The sequence below is a fragment of the Ranitomeya imitator genome, chromosome 2 (genome assembly GCF_032444005.1).
Source record: "Ranitomeya imitator isolate aRanImi1 chromosome 2, aRanImi1.pri, whole genome shotgun sequence".
NCBI lineage: Eukaryota > Metazoa > Chordata > Amphibia > Anura > Dendrobatidae > Ranitomeya > Ranitomeya imitator.
In genome coordinates, this window is record NC_091283.1 from 833,668,079 (window position 1) to 833,684,186 (window position 16,108).

General features: G+C 42.6%; 1 protein-coding gene across 1 annotated transcript in view; it reads left to right on the forward strand.

Moving 5' to 3' along the window:
* Positions 1-14,499, forward strand: part of GPR162 (G protein-coupled receptor 162) — a 38,727-nt gene extending 24,228 nt beyond the window's left edge. Inside the window, exons 3-5 of the mRNA XM_069754148.1 lie at positions 4,299-4,485; positions 13,014-13,198; positions 13,693-14,499. Of these exons, the coding sequence (XP_069610249.1) occupies positions 4,299-4,485; positions 13,014-13,198; positions 13,693-14,220 (900 nt within the window). The 3' untranslated portion in view covers positions 14,221-14,499. The remainder of the gene's footprint in view (positions 1-4,298; positions 4,486-13,013; positions 13,199-13,692) is intronic.
* Positions 14,500-16,108: the final 1,609 nt, after the last annotated feature.

A 16,108-nucleotide genomic window follows, 5' to 3' on the forward strand; every position in this document is an offset into this window, starting at 1 on the left:
CATAGGGGCAGTATTATAGTAGTTACATTCTTGTACATAGGAGCAGTATTATAGTAGTTATATTCTTGTACATAGGGGCAGTATTATAGTAGTTATATTCTTGTACATAGGGGCAGTATTATAGTAGTTATATTCTTGTACATAGGAGCAGTATTATAGTAGTTATATTCTTGTACATAGGGGCAGTATTATAGTAGTTATATTCTTGTACATAGGAGCAGTAATATAGTAGTTATATTCTTGTACATAGGGGCAGTATTATAGTAGTTACATTCTTGTACATAGGAGCAGTATTATAGTAGTTACATTCTTGTACATAGGGGCAGTATTATAGTAGTTACATTCTTGTACATAGGGGCAGTATTAGGGGACTGTGAGGGCCATTGTAAAACCTTCAGTTTGCATCTTTTGAGGTCGTCTGTTGTGGATTGTGATGTGTGTTTAGGATCATTATCCATTTGTAGAAGCCATCCTCTGTCTCTTCTCACCTTCAGCTTTTTTACAGATGGTGTTATGTTTGCATCAAGAATTTGTTGAAATTTCATTGAATCCATTCTTCCCTCTACCCGTGAAATGTTCCCCGTGCCATTGGCTGCAACACAACCCCAAAGCATGACTGATCCTCCCCCATGCTTACTGGTTGGTGAGATGTTCTTTCCCTGAAATTCTGGGCCCTTTTTTCTCCACACAAACCTTTGATCACAGTTCAATTTTAACCTCATCCACAGGACTTTTCTCCAAAATGCATTAGGCTTGTTTAGATGTTAAAAATAAATCTTTATTGGTATTTAATGAATAAGAGAATATATTCAATAGAATGATGATAAATCAAGCTTCTGGAACAAAAGAAGAGTGCGGGAGCATAAGGCCACAAGGTAAGTACTTTTGTTCATTATACAATCCAAGAAAAATATAAAAAAAGAATAAAAAAAGGAGAAGGGGGGACTTTCAGTTGAGAAAGTAGACAAAGTCAATTCATAAATGACGTGCATAGTGCATAGTATCAACGTTCAATATGAATTCAATATGAATCAGATGTACAAAGCCAAATCTCAATAAGAAAGTGACAAGTGCATGGGCAAAAAGGAATGGCTGATATATAACACATAATTCTCAACTGAAAGTCCTCCCTTCCCCTTCTTTTTTGATTCTTTTTTTATTTTTTTCTTGGATTGTATAATGAGCACCTACAGTATGTGCAAAAGTACTTACCTTGTGTCCTTATGTGTTGTGAATTCTGCTTTTGGGCTCCCTCCGGTGGTTGTAGGTGGTAATGCAGTTGTCCCTGGATTGCAGTCCTGGTCAGGTGTATCTGCTGATTGCAGTTCTGACTGGAGTATTTAGGTTTGCAGGATTCTTTAGTCCTTGCCAGTTGTCCATGGTTGTTGGGAGGTTTTAGACCTCTGTCTGGTTCCTCCTGCCTTGCTGCCAAATCAGCAAAGATAAGTGTCTGGTTTTGTTTCTGTGGCACACAGGCTGCGTGCTTGATAATTCAGTGCTATTCATTTGTTTTTTCTTGTCCAGCTTAGATTGTGTCAGCATTTTCTCAGTCTTGTTGGATTCTCAGGAGTTGCAGATATACGTCCCACGTCTTTAGTTAGATGGTGGAATTTTTTGTATTATCTGCTGTGGATATTTTTGGAAGGGTTTTAATACTGACCGCTTAGTATTCTGTCCTATCCTTTCCTGTTTAGCTAGAGTGGCCTCTTTTGCTAAATCCTGTTTTCTGCCTGCGTGTGTCTTTCCTCTACTACTCACAGTCAATATTTGTGGGGTGCTGCCTATCCTTTGGGGTTCTGCTCTGAGGCAAGGTAGAATTCCTATTTCCATCTATAGGGGTATTTAGTCCTTCGGCTGTGTCGAGGTGTCTAGGGTTTGTTAGGCACACCCCACGGCTACTTCTAGTTGCGGTGTCAGTTCAGGATTTGCGGTCAGTACAATTTCCACCTACTCCAGAGAAAGTTTCATGCGGCTCCAAGGTCACCGGATCATAACACTTATGCTCCCGCACTCTTCTTGTGTTCCAGAAGCTTGATTTATCATCATTCTATTGAATATATTCTTTTATTCATTAAATACCAATAAAGATTTATTTTTAATCTTCTATATTGTGCATTTTGTCGTCGTACCTCTATGCATATAATTGAGGTTGCGTATATAGACTTCGTTAATAGACATTTCTTGCTTAATTTTTCTATAAGACTGTGTTTAATATATTGTTTAGATGTTATTTTGTATACTTCTGACTCTGAATTTTATGGTGGGGACCCAGGAGAGGTTTTCTTCTGATGACTCTTCCATGAAGGCCATATTTGTGCAGGTGTCTCCGAACAGTAGAACAATGTACCACAACTCCAGAGTCTGCTTATTCTTTCTGAACGTCTTTTGCACTCAAGTGGGGGTTCTGATTTGTTTCTCTAACAATCCTATGAGCAGCTTTCACTGAAATTTTGCTTGGTCTTCCAGACCTTACCTTGACCTCCACTGTTCCTATTAACGGCCATTTCTTAATTGCATTTCGAATAGAGGAAAGGGCAATTTGAAAACACTTCACTATCTTCTTATAGCCTTCTCATTTTTTGTAAGCATCCCCCATTTTTATTTTCAGAGTGCTAGGCAGCTACTTACAAGAACTCATGAACCCATGGCTGCTGTTACTTGGCACAAGGTTAGAAGAGGCTGGGTTTTTATAGAGCTGGTAAAATAGCATCACCTTGCCTTTCCCAACAATGATAGTGAACAAGTCATAGCCCTAACAGGCTAATTAAGAACCGAAACCTTGGTCAAAGTTATCTGAGCACACAAATCTTCAAAAAGGGTGTGCACACTTTTGCTTCGGCTCATTTTCCTTTTTGTAATATTTTAAAATGTAAAAGATGAAAATGTAGCTTTGTTTTGCCTAAAATACAAAGGAAATGTGTCATCTGTAACTTTAGGCCTTTAAGAGATCATTTCATCTTCAACTTGCTTATCTGTTCACAATAACAGTCATTTTGTCCAGGGGTGCCCAAACTTTTACATGCCACTGTAGTTATATTCTTTTACATAGGGGGCGGTATTTACTATCTACTTATCGCTGATGATAAAAATACAGATAGTGGCTGGTAATGGCCTTTCAGGTGGGGAAATGGAAAGGTTAAGTTGTCCTTTAATAAACCTTCCAGAACTTTGCTTTCAGCAGTGACACGTTTGTGTGAGCATTTCCTTTCTATGATGCGCTTTTGTACGCGGATGATATCGGTGCTTAATTGTTTACTTTTTACTCTCTCCATAATTTATGAAACATTTTCTTACATTACCACATACACGGAAACGAAAGCTCCAGCAACGTGTAATTACACGGGGCCTCTTAGTTATGGCTTCCTTTCTAGAGTGTGTTACTGATATAATGTGTGATCAGCAGTGACACCTTCAGGTCATAATGTGGAATTACACATTACCAAGTAAAACGTTGAACCTTATTACCGTACATTTTTTAATATTTAGAATGGAGAGTCCTCAGTGGTTGATACCTTTTAATGGCTAACTGAAAAGATGGTAACAAATTGCAAGCTTTCGAGACTACTCAGGTCTCTTCATCGGGCAAAGTATTCAAAACTACTCAGGTCTCTTCATCAGGCAAAGCTTTCGAGACTACTCAGGTCTCTTCATTAGGCAAAGCTTTCGAGACTACTCAGGTCTCTTCATCAGGCAAAGCTTTCAAGACTACTCAGCTCTCTTCATCAGGCAAAGCTTTCAAGACTACTCAGGTCTCTTTATCAGGCAAAGTATTTGAAACTTCTCAAGTCTCTTCATCAGGCAAAGCTTTCGAGACTACTCAGGTCTCTTCATCAGGCAAAGCTTTCGAGATTACTCAGGTCTCTTCATCAGGCAAAGCTTTCGAGACTACTCAGGTCTCTTCATCAGGCAAAGCTTTCGAGACTACTCAGGTCTCGTCATCAGGCAAAGATTTCGAGACTACTCAGGTCTCTTCATCAGGCAAAGCTTTCGAGACTACTCAGGTCTCTTCATCAGGCAAAGCTTTCGAGACTACTCAGGTCTCTTCATCAAGCAAAGCTTCGAGACTACTCAGGTCTCTTCATCAGGCATAGACTATGACTGATGAAGAGACCTGAGTAGTCTCGAAAGCTTGCAATTTGTTACCATCTTTTCAGTTAGCCATTAAAAGGTATCAACCACTGAGGACTCTCAACTCTAAATATTTTTCTATCCACTGGCTAACACGGTACCAAGATATATATCTTTCCTGTATCATACATTTTTTAAACCATTTTTGTTGATGTTTTCTTGTGTTGCAGGTGGTGAGTTTTGTAAGTCTTCGCTATGATAGCGCTCCGCCATGGATGGTGCTCTGTGTGTTATGGTGTTCGATGGCGCAGACTCTTCTCCTTCCATCGTTTATCTGGTCCTGCGCTCGGTACCGCGCAGACTTACGCACCGTTTGGGAACACTGTGCCTCCATGTTGTCTGACAGTGGAGATGAAGGTGAGCGTTAACACTTTTAAGTATTCGCTCTATTGCGGTAATCACTGCAAACGGCCATCAGGAAGGAGTTTTAAAAAGAAGGGTCAACTTTTGTTTGTGCGGAAACAAGTCAAGTTGTGCGTGATGTGACAGTTTATCAGCACTGATGCGATACTGCCGGCACCCCCATCATGTCCTCTCATTCACACGCGTCAAATAACGATAAAGGCTGCTATATCACATGCATAAATAGTACCGCAATACCTGGCACATACTGTACATAGCAGCGCTATACTGTATACATAAATAATCCTGCTATATGCAACACGTGCATGCTTAAATTAACAAACCCAATGCAAATAGATATACAATGCTCAGCATAAATGAGTACACCCACTTTCCAAGTAAGATTGTAATATCTCACTGAACACAAGAGCAATTTTCAACATTTTTTACAAGACTGAGTTTCAAAGAATATTTTTACCTACAATTATCAGTTTATGCAAAAATGAGTACACCCCACATCAAATCTACTACATGTAGTATTTTGTATGAGCTCCAGGGACAGCAACAAGTCTTGTAGGCCTGGAATCAACAAGTTGGCGACATATTGCAACATATATCATTTTCCATTCTTCAAGAATGAGCTCTTTTCTAGAGCCTGGATGCTCAGTGATGACAACTTGTCTCTTCAGAACGCCCTGTAGGGGTTCGGTTGTCAGATCAGGAGACATTTGGTCACTGAATCACTTTCACCCTGTTCTTCAGAAATGCAGCAGTGGCCTTAGATGTGTATTTTGGATCATTGTCATGTTGGAGAAGTGCACGTCTACCAAGGGCACGGCGTGATGGCAGCATCTTCTCTTTCATTATAGAGCAACACATCTGTGAATTCAGGAGGCCATCAATGACATGTAGACCCCACATACCAGCAGGTCGTTCAGCCCCACATAAAGACACTGTCACCACCACCACCATGTCTCACTGTAGGCACCACACATTTTTCTTTGAACTCCACACCACCGCCATGTCTCACTGTAGTGTTGTGATTTGGTAATTCAGTACCACAATGGACATAGAAGTCAGAGCACATACAGTGACCTGACAAAACCCAAAAACATAGAACGAGCTCTGAGACGTGGGAACTCTGCTGACCGCAATCCCTAATCCTCTCCAACCACACTAGAGGCAGCCGTGGATTGCGCCTAACGCTCCCTATGCAACTCGGCACAGCCTGAGAAACTAGCTAGCCTGAAGATAGAAAATAAGCCTACCTAGCCTCAGAGAAATACCCCAAAGGAAAAGGCAGCCCCCCACATATAATGACTGTGAGTTAAGATGAAAAGACAAACGTAGAGGTGAAATAGATTTAGCAAAGTGAGGCCCGACTTTCTGAACAGAGCGAGGATAGGAAAGGTAACTTTGCGGTCAACACAAAACCCTACAAACAACGACGCAAAGGGGGCAAAAAGACCCTCCGTACCGACTAACGGCACGGAGGTACACCCTCTGCGTCCCAGAGCTTCCAGCAGGCAAGAAAAAACAAATAAGCAAGCTGGACAGAAAAAACAGATAACAAAAATAACACAAGCGAAACTTAGCTATGCAGAGCAGCAGGCCACAGGAACGATCCAGGAGGAAGCAAGTCCAATACTAGAACATTGACTGGAGGCCAGGATCAAAGCACTAGGTGGAGTTAAATAGAGCAGCACCTAACGACTTCACCACATCACCTGAGGAAGGAAACTCAGAAGCCGCAGTACCACTTTCCTCCACCAACGGAAGCTCATAGAGAGAATCAGCCGAAGTACCACTTGTGACCACAGGAGGGAGCTCTGCCACAGAATTCACAACAGTAGCCCACCCTTGAGGAGGGGTCACCGAACCCTCACCAGAGCCCCCAGGACGACCAGGATGAGCCATATGAAAGGCACGAACAAGATCGGGAGCATGGACATCAGAGGCAAAGACCCAGGAATTATCTTCCTGAGCATAACCCTTCCACTTAACCAGATACTGGAGTTTCCGTCTTGAAACACGAGAATCCAAAATCTTCTCCACAATATACTCCAACTCCCCCTCCACCAAAACCGGGGCAGGAGGATCAACAGATGGAACCATAGGTACCACGTATCTCCGCAACAATGACCTATGGAATACGTTATGGATGGAAAAAGAATCTGGAAGGGTCAAACGAAAAGACACAGGATTAAGAACCTCAGAAATCCTATACGGACCAATGAAACGAGGTTTAAACTTAGGAGAGGAAACCTTCATAGGAATATGACGAGACGACAACCAAACCAAATCCCCAACACGAAGTCGGGGACCCACACAGCGTCTGCGATTAGCAAAACGTTGAGCGTTCTCCTGGGACAAGGTCAAATTGTCCACTACATGAGTCCAAATCTGCTGCAACCTGTCCACCACAGTATCCACACCAGGACAGTCCGAAGACTCAACCTGCCCTGAAGAGAAACGAGGATGGAACCCAGAGTTGCAAAAAAACGGCGAAACCAAGGTAGCCGAGCTGGCCCGATTATTAAGGGCGAACTCAGCCAAAGGCAAAAAGGACACCCAGTCATCCTGATCAGCAGAAACAAAGCATCTCAGATATGTTTCCAAGGTCTGATTGGTTCGTTCGGTCTGGCCATTAGTCTGAGGATGGAAAGCTGAGGAAAAAGACAAGTCAATGCCCATCCTTGCACAAAAGGCTCGCCAAAACCTCGAAACAAACTGGGAACCTCTGTCAGAAACGATATTCTCTGGAATGCCATGTAAACGAACCACATGCTGGAGGAACAATGGCACCAAATCAGAGGAGGAAGGTAATTTAGACAAGGGTACCAAATGGACCATCTTAGAGAAGCGATCACAAACTACCCAAATGACTGACATTTTTTGAGAGACGGGAAGATCTGAAATAAAATCCATAGAGATATGTGTCCAAGGCCTCTTCGGGACCGGCAAGGGCAAAAGCAACCCACTGGCAAGAGAACAGCAGGGCTTAGCCCGAGCACAAATCCCACAGGACTGCACAAAAGAACGCACATCCCGCGACAGAGATGGCCACCAAAAGGATCTAGCCACCAACTCTCTGGTACCAAAGATTCCAGGATGACCAGCCAACACCGAACAATGAACCTCAGAGATAACTTTATTCGTCCACCTATCAGGGACAAACAGTTTCTCCGCTGGGCAACGATCAGGTTTATTAGCCTGAAATTTTTGCAGCACCCGCCGCAAATCAGGGGAGATGGCAGACACAATTACTCCCTCTTTGAGAATACCCGCCGGCTCAGACAAACCCGGAGAGTCGGGCACAAAACTCCTAGACAGGGCATCCGCCTTCACATTTTTAGAGCCCGGAAGGTACGAAATCACAAAGTCAAAACGGGCGAAAAACAGCGACCAACGAGCCTGTCTAGGATTCAACCGCTTGGCAGACTCGAGATAAGTCAAGTTCTTATGATCAGTCAAGACCACCACGCGATGCTTAGCTCCCTCAAGCCAATGACGCCACTCCTCGAATGCCCACTTCATGGCTAGCAACTCTCGATTGCCAACATCATAATTTCGCTCAACAGGCGAAAACTTCCTGGAAAAGAAGGCGCATGGTTTCATCACCGAGCAATCAGAACTTCTCTGCGACAAAACAGCCCCCGCTCCAATCTCAGAAGCATCAACCTCGACCTGGAACGGAAGCGAAACATCTGGTTGACACAACACAGGGGCAGAAGAAAAACGACGCTTCAACTCTTGAAAAGCTTCCACAGCAGCAGAAGACCAATTGACCACATCAGCACCCTTCTTGGTCAAATCGGTCAATGGTTTAGCAATACTAGAAAAATTGCAGATGAAGCAACGATAAAAATTAGCAAAGCCCAGGAACTTTTGCAGATTTTTCAGAGATGTCGGCTGAGTCCAATCATGGATGGCCTGGACCTTAACAGGGTCCATCTCGATAGTAGAAGGGGAAAAAATGAACCCCAAAAATGAAACCTTCTGAACACCAAAGAGACACTTTGATCCCTTCACAAACAAAGAATTAGCACGCAGGACCTGAAACACAGTTCTGACCTGCTTCACATGAGACTCCCAATCATCCGAGAAGACCAAAATATCATCCAAGTATACAATCAGGAATTTATCCAGGTACTCTCGGAAGATGTCATGCATAAAGGACTGAAACACTGATGGAGCATTGGCAAGTCCGAATGGCATTACTAGGTACTCAAAATGACCCTCGGGCGTATTAAATGCAGTTTTCCACTCATCGCCTCGCTTAATACGCACAAGATTATATGCACCACGAAGATCTATCTTGGTGAACCAACTAGCCCCCTTAATCCGAGCAAACAAATCAGATAACAGCGGCAAGGGGTACTGAAATTTAACCGTGATCTTATTTAGAAGGCGGTAATCTATACAAGGTCTCAGCGAACCATCCTTCTTGGCCACAAAAAAGAACCCCGCTCCCAAAGGCGACGATGACGGGCGAATATGCCCCTTCTCCAAGGACTCCTTCACGTAACTCCGCATAGCGGCGTGCTCAGGCATGGATAAATTAAACAGTCGACCTTTTGGGAATTTACTACCAGGAATCAAATCGATAGCACAATCACAATCCCTATGCGGAGGTAGGGCATTGGACTTGGGCTCATCGAATACATCCCGGTAATCAGACAAGAACTCTGGAACCTCAGAAGGGGTGGATGACGAAATAGACAGAAATGGGACATCACCATGTACCCCCTGACAACCCCAGCTGGACACAGACATGGATTTCCAATCTAATACTGGGTTATGGACTTGTAGCCATGGCAACCCCAACACGACCACATCATGCAGATTATGCAACACCAGAAAGCGAATAACTTCCTGATGTGCAGGAGCCATGCACATGGTCAGCTGGGTCCAGTACTGAGGCTTATTCTTGGCCAAAGGCGTAGCATCAATTCCTCTCAATGGGATAAGACACTGCAAGGGCTCCAAGAAAAACCCACAGCGCCTAGCATACTCCAAGTCCATCAAATTCAGGGCAGCGCCTGAATCCACAAATGCCATGACAGAATAAGATGACAAAGAGCAGATCAAGGTAACGGACAAAAGAAATTTTGACTGTACCATACCAATGGTGGCAGACCTAGCGAACCGCTTAGTGCGCTTAGGACAATCAGAGATAGCATGAGTGGAATCACCATAGTAGAAACACAGCCCATTCTGACGTCTGTGTTCTTGCCGTTCAACTCTGGTCAAAGTCCTATCGCACTGCATAGGCTCAGGTTTATGCTCAGATAATACCGCCAAATGGTGCACAGATTTACGCTCACGCAAGCGTCGACCGATCTGAATGGCCAAAGACATAGACTCATTCAGACCAGCAGGCATAGGAAATCCCACCATGACATCCTTAAGGGCTTCAGAGAGACCCTTTCTGAACATAGCTGCCAGCGCAGATTCATTCCATTGAGTGAGTACGGACCACTTTCTAAATTTCTGACAATATACCTCTATCTCATCCTGACCCTGACACAGAGCCAGCAAATTTTTCTCTGCCTGATCCACCGAATTAGGTTCATCGTACAGCAATCCGAGCGCCAGGAAAAACGCATCAATATTACATAATGCAGGATCTCCTGGCGCAAGAGAAAATGCCCAGTCCTGAGGGTCGCCACGCAAAAAAGAAATAATGATCCTAACTTGTTGAACTGGGTCACCAGAGGAGCGAGGTTTCAAAGCCAGGAATAGTTTACAATTATTTTTGAAACTCAGAAATTTAGTTCTATCTCCAAAAAAGAAATCAGGAATAGGAATTCTTGGTTCTAACATAGAATTCTGAACCACAAAGTCTTGAATATTTTCTACTCTTGCCGTGAGCTGATCCACACATGAAGACAGACCTTTAATGTCCATCGCTACACCTGTATCCTGAACCACCCAAATGTCTAGGGGAAAAAAAAGGCAAAACACAGTGCAGAGAAAAAAAAATGGTCTCAGAACTTCTTTTTTCCCTCTATTGAGAATCATTAGTACTTTTGGCCTCCAGTACTGTTGTGATTTGGTAATTCAGTACCACAATGGACATAGAAGTCAGAGCACATACAGTGACCTGACAAAACCCAAAAACATAGAACGAGCTCTGAGACGTGGGAACTCTGCTGACCGCAATCCCTAATCCTCTCCAACCACACTAGAGGCAGCCGTGGATTGCGCCTAACGCTCCCTATGCAACTCGGCACAGCCTGAGAAACTAGCTAGCCTGAAGATAGAAAATAAGCCTACCTAGCCTCTGAGAAATACCCCAAAGGAAAAGGCAGCCCCCACATATAATGACTGTGAGTTAAGATGAAAAGACAAACGTAGAGATGAAATAGATTTAGCAAAGTGAGGCCCGACTTTCTGAACAGAGCGAGGATAGGAAAGGTAACTTTGCGGTCAACACAAAACCCTACAAACAACCACGCAAAGGGGGCAAAAAGACCCTCCGTACCGACTAACGGCACGGAGGTACACCCTCTGCGTCCCAGAGCTTCCAGCAGGCAAGAAAAACCAAATAAGCAAGCTGGACAGAAAAAACAGATAACAAAAATAACACAAGCGAAACTTAGCTATGCAGAGCAGCAGGCCACAGGAACGATCCAGGAGGAAGCAAGTCCAATACTAGAACATTGACTGGAGGCCAGGATCAAAGCACTAGGTGGAGTTAAATAGAGCAGCACCTAACGACTTCACCACATCACCTGAGGAAGGAAACTCAGAAGCCGCAGTACCACTTTCCTCCACCAACGGAAGCTCATAGAGAGAATCAGCCGAAGTACCACTTGTGACCACAGGAGGGAGCTCTGCCACAGAATTCACAACACTGTAGGCACCACACATTTTTCTTTGAACTCCACACCACCGCCATGTCTCACTGTAGGCACCACACATTTTTCTTTGAACTCCACACCACCGCCATGTCTCACTGTAGGCACCACACATTTTTCTTTGAACTCCTCACCACCACCATGTCTCACTGTAGGCACTATGTATTTTTTTAAACTCCTCCCAATACGCCATACAGGTTTGAAACCATCAGTTCCAAAAACACAAAAACCTTTATCTTGGTCTCATCACTCCAAAGTATAAAGTCCCAGTAGTCTTCATAGTTTTCTGAATGGGCTGTCACATTGTAGGTGGTTTTTTTGTGCACGAGCTTTCGAAAAGGTTTCCTTTGTGGACAATACCCATGGATGCTATTCCTCTGCAGTATGTGCCATACTGTGCCACAGGAAACACGCACCCCACTATGGCTTTCTATTTCTTTAGTGAACTTCCATGTCGACTTTCTTCAACCATTCTTACCAGAACACGTTCCTGTTTAGGTGGTAACTTCCATGGTCTCCTCGACGTCTCTGTGAGATGGTTGCAGATTCATATTTTCATTACATTTTTGCATCTCTTTTGCTCCAGTATCTGACTGATAAGTACAGCTTGGCTGATCTTCTTGTAGCCTTCACCTTTCTTGTCTTGTGACATTTCTCTTCCATGTGGTGCCATTGGTGTCTTATGACATTTATTTTCAATGTGGTGCCATTGCTGACAGCATGAAATGGGAAGGGGTATCCTTTGTTAAGTCAATTCTCTTCTCGACACCGATGTAATGAAGAATTAGACTTACCTGTGATTAAACTGTTGTTACTTAGAATTTTGTAGCCTAATCTTTAGCTTTCTTTTTAAGACTTTCATTGGGGTGTAATCATTTTTGCAACATGGTCTTGAATGATTTTATGAGGAAAATTACTTTTTTGGGTGTGCAAAATAACAAATCTTGTTTATATTCAATGGCCCAGAATTGAGGGAGATTGTTGTAGTATGGTATCCCCTATAAAATGTTTATTCTGAAAGAAATCTAAAGGTTTTCTGACAAATCTGTTGGGGTGTACTCATATTTATTTAGATAGATATTCATTACACACACATACAGTTACACACCTACAGATGACATGCCAGCAGTGAAGAGGAACAGTTGTAATTAGAGGATAGCCATCCTCCTGTCTGTGCTGCCCTCTGCATACTGTCACCCTATTCTTCAAGTTATGACACCCTGGAAGTTGCAGGGGAGGGAAAGGAAGGCTGGACGCTACCCTGTGCCCCTGTCTACTTCTCCACCTCATTGTACCTAGGGCATTTGTTTTGTCAGCTTACTCCGGAGGTACACCCCTGCCTATTCCATCTCTATCTATATTTTTGATATGAGTAATGTTGCACAAGACACAGTTCTTCCCACCAGAGTCATTGGTTTACAGCTAGTATTATACTCCAGAGCAGCATTCAAAATTCTGCAGATCTCAGAGCTGAGCTAACATGTTATCCCCTGCTTGTTTAGTGCCTACACATCACGTTCTCCCTTGTGTTATAGAAGCCGTGTTTAGCTGTTAGGAGCCTGTGAATAAATTTGATTGCTGTTTCCGTCAGCAGACTTATGAATGCAGCTCTGGAGTATAAAGAAGCTACAGATAAAGCCCTTGAAGCACTTATGTTGCTGCTCTTTATTTCCCTTGCAGACAGCGGTCGAGATGACTTTGCGGATGGTCGACTGTGTGAAGTTCGCTTTGATTCCAATGGGGCCGCCATTAAGAGGCCTCCACATTACCTGGGAGGGGACCTGAGAGATGGAAAATTTCTTCCTGTAAGGCACGTTCTTCTGCCCACAGATCGAAGCCAGTACCTACAGGTGCATCGACACCAGGTGATGTATACGTATCTCATGGCGTCCTCATAAGTTGCACTCCTCCCATATAAGAGCATTGCCTTCCTTGTGAGACCCCAATAACAATCGATGTCCCCACACTGCACCTCCAGAAGCATCTAACTTCATACGGAATCTGTAGGAATAAAATCGCACGCCATATTACATAGGTAGAGTACGGTGCAACTCTGCAGCACCATGTGGCGGCATTCAGAGTGCCTACACCTCCAGATTACCCCTTGTCACATACCTGAGCTCTAAAAGAGGTAGAGCCAACGAGGAACATGGGATGTGACATGGGGAAGAATGTCGATGAGTCAGGTAGATCCAGATTTGTGGGAGAATGTGGCAAGTACAACAGGACTTTGTAAGAAGTAAGGCCCTGGGGACGAAAAAAAGTAGTTCCCCAGACTTGTCCTTCTTAGAGAAGAATTCTCACCTTTATGACTTGGCCATGTAATGGCAAGACTACTTATTTATCGCTCTCCACTTAGGTTCCTCTGTCCCGAAGGATGTCCCATGATGAAATGGACCTGTTTCCTCCTCGCTCCTCACCACTTTTGCTCAGGTGGTCTTCTTCGGATGATATACGAGGTGGGCCTGGATCTGTACGGGGAGGCAGCCCTTCCACCCCTCGAAGAAGTCATGATATACAAGCTTGGGGTCGCCACCAGCTTCCTTCTCGAGGAGAAGTCGACGATGGTCTCAGCTCCCTGCACCAGTTCCTGCAGGGAGGAATGGGAGGGCATCCAGTGATGGGGAGCGGCATCCACAATTCCTTCTTTCGAGACGAAATCACAGCCTTCATCGATGATACTCCTTGTCCTTCACCTCTTGGGACACCCCACAGAGTCCGCTCTACCCCAAGACCCTCTCCACACCCAAGGAAAGGACTGGAGGGAGGAATGTCTTTGGCAGGCTTGGGCGAGAGACGTCTATCCCTTTGTAGCCCCCCACTTGTTGTAACTGAAAGCCGTAGGTCGTCTTTGTCTGAAAGGGGGTGCAAAGTCGGGACTTCATGAAGACGAGTGTACAGGGTCGTTCACATTTACCTCCTTTATATCAGTCACCCCTGAACTGAAGAAGGGGCTGCACATGGACCCTCCCTATGATTCTGTTGTTCTCAGGCAAATCTGCTGTTTGTGAGAGGGCAAAGGGCTTCATGGGGGCACAAAGCTAACACTGCCTCTATCCCTCAGGCCTTCTATGACGCCACTTTGCCCACCCATAAACACACTACAAACACACTGGAAATATGAGCCAAAAAATGACAAAAAAATAAATTGTGATTTGATTATAAATTGTTTGTGTTGTATTCAAGGCAAGAAAGAATGATACATAAAGTTATACCGCCACAAAGAAAATGGCAGCAGCGGAAAAAATAAGAGTGATGCATACAAAATTCTTGTACATATGGGGCAGTATTATAGTAGTTATATTCTTGTACATAGGAGCAGTATTATAATAGTTATATTCTGTACATAGGGGGCAGTATTATAGTAGTTATATTCTTGTACATAGGAGCAGTATTATAATAGTTATATTCTTGTACATAGGAGCAGTATTATAGTAGTTATATTCTTGTACATAGGGGCAGTATTATAGTAGTTATATTCTTGTACATAGGAGCAGTATTATAGTAGTTATATTCTTGTACATAGGGGCAGTATTATAGTAGTTATATTCTTGTACATAGGGACAGTATTATAGTAGTTATATTCTTGTACATAGGGGCAGTATTATAGTAGTTATATTCTTGTACATAGGAGCAGTATTATAGTAGTTATATTCTTGTACATAGGGGCAGTATTATAGTAGTTATATTCTTGTACATAGGAGCAACATTATAGTAGTTATATTCTTGTACATAGGAGCGGTATTATAGTGGTTATATTCTTGTACATAGGGACAGTATTATAGTAGTTATATTCTTGTACATAGGAGGCAGCATTATAGTAGTTATATTCTTTTATATAGGAGCAGTATTATAGTAGTTATATTCTTGTATATAGGGACAGTATTATAGTAGTTATATTCTTGTACATAGGGGGCAGTATTATAGTAGTTATACTCTTATACATGGGGCAGTATTATAGTAGTTATATTCTTTTATATAGGAGCAGTATTATAGTAGTTATATTCTTGTACATAGGAGCAGTATTATAGTAGTTATATTCTTGTACATAGGAGCAACATTATAGTAGTTATATTCTTGTACATAGGAGCAGTATTATAGTGGTTATATTCTTGTACATAGGGACAGTATTATAGTAGTTATATTCTTGTACATAGGAGGCAGTATTATAGTAGTTATATTCTTTTATATAGGAGCAGTATTATAGTAGTTATATTCTTGTATATAGGGACAGTATTATAGTAGTTATATTCTTGTACATAGGGGGCAGTATTATAGTAGTTATACTCTTATACATGGGGCAGTATTATAGTAGTTATATTCTTTTATATAGGAGCAGTATTATAGTAGTTATATTCTTGTACATAGGAGCAGTATTATAGTAGTTATATTCTTGTACATAGGGGCAGTATTATAGTAGTTATATTCTTGTATATAGGGGCAGTATTATAGTAGTTATATTCTTGTACATAGGAGCAGTATTATAGTAGTTATATTATTTTATATAGGAGCAGTATTATAGTAGTTATATTCTTGTACATAGGGGCAGTATTATAGTAGTTATATTCATGTACATAGAGGGCAGTATTATAGTAGTTACATTCTTGTACATAGGAGCAGTATTATAGTAGTTATATTCTTGTACATAGGAGCAGTATTATAGTAGTTAGTTATATTCTTGTACATAGGAGCAGTATTATAGTAGTTGTATTCTTATACATAGAGGCAGTATTATTGTAGTTATATTCTTGTACATAGGGGCAGTATTATAGTAG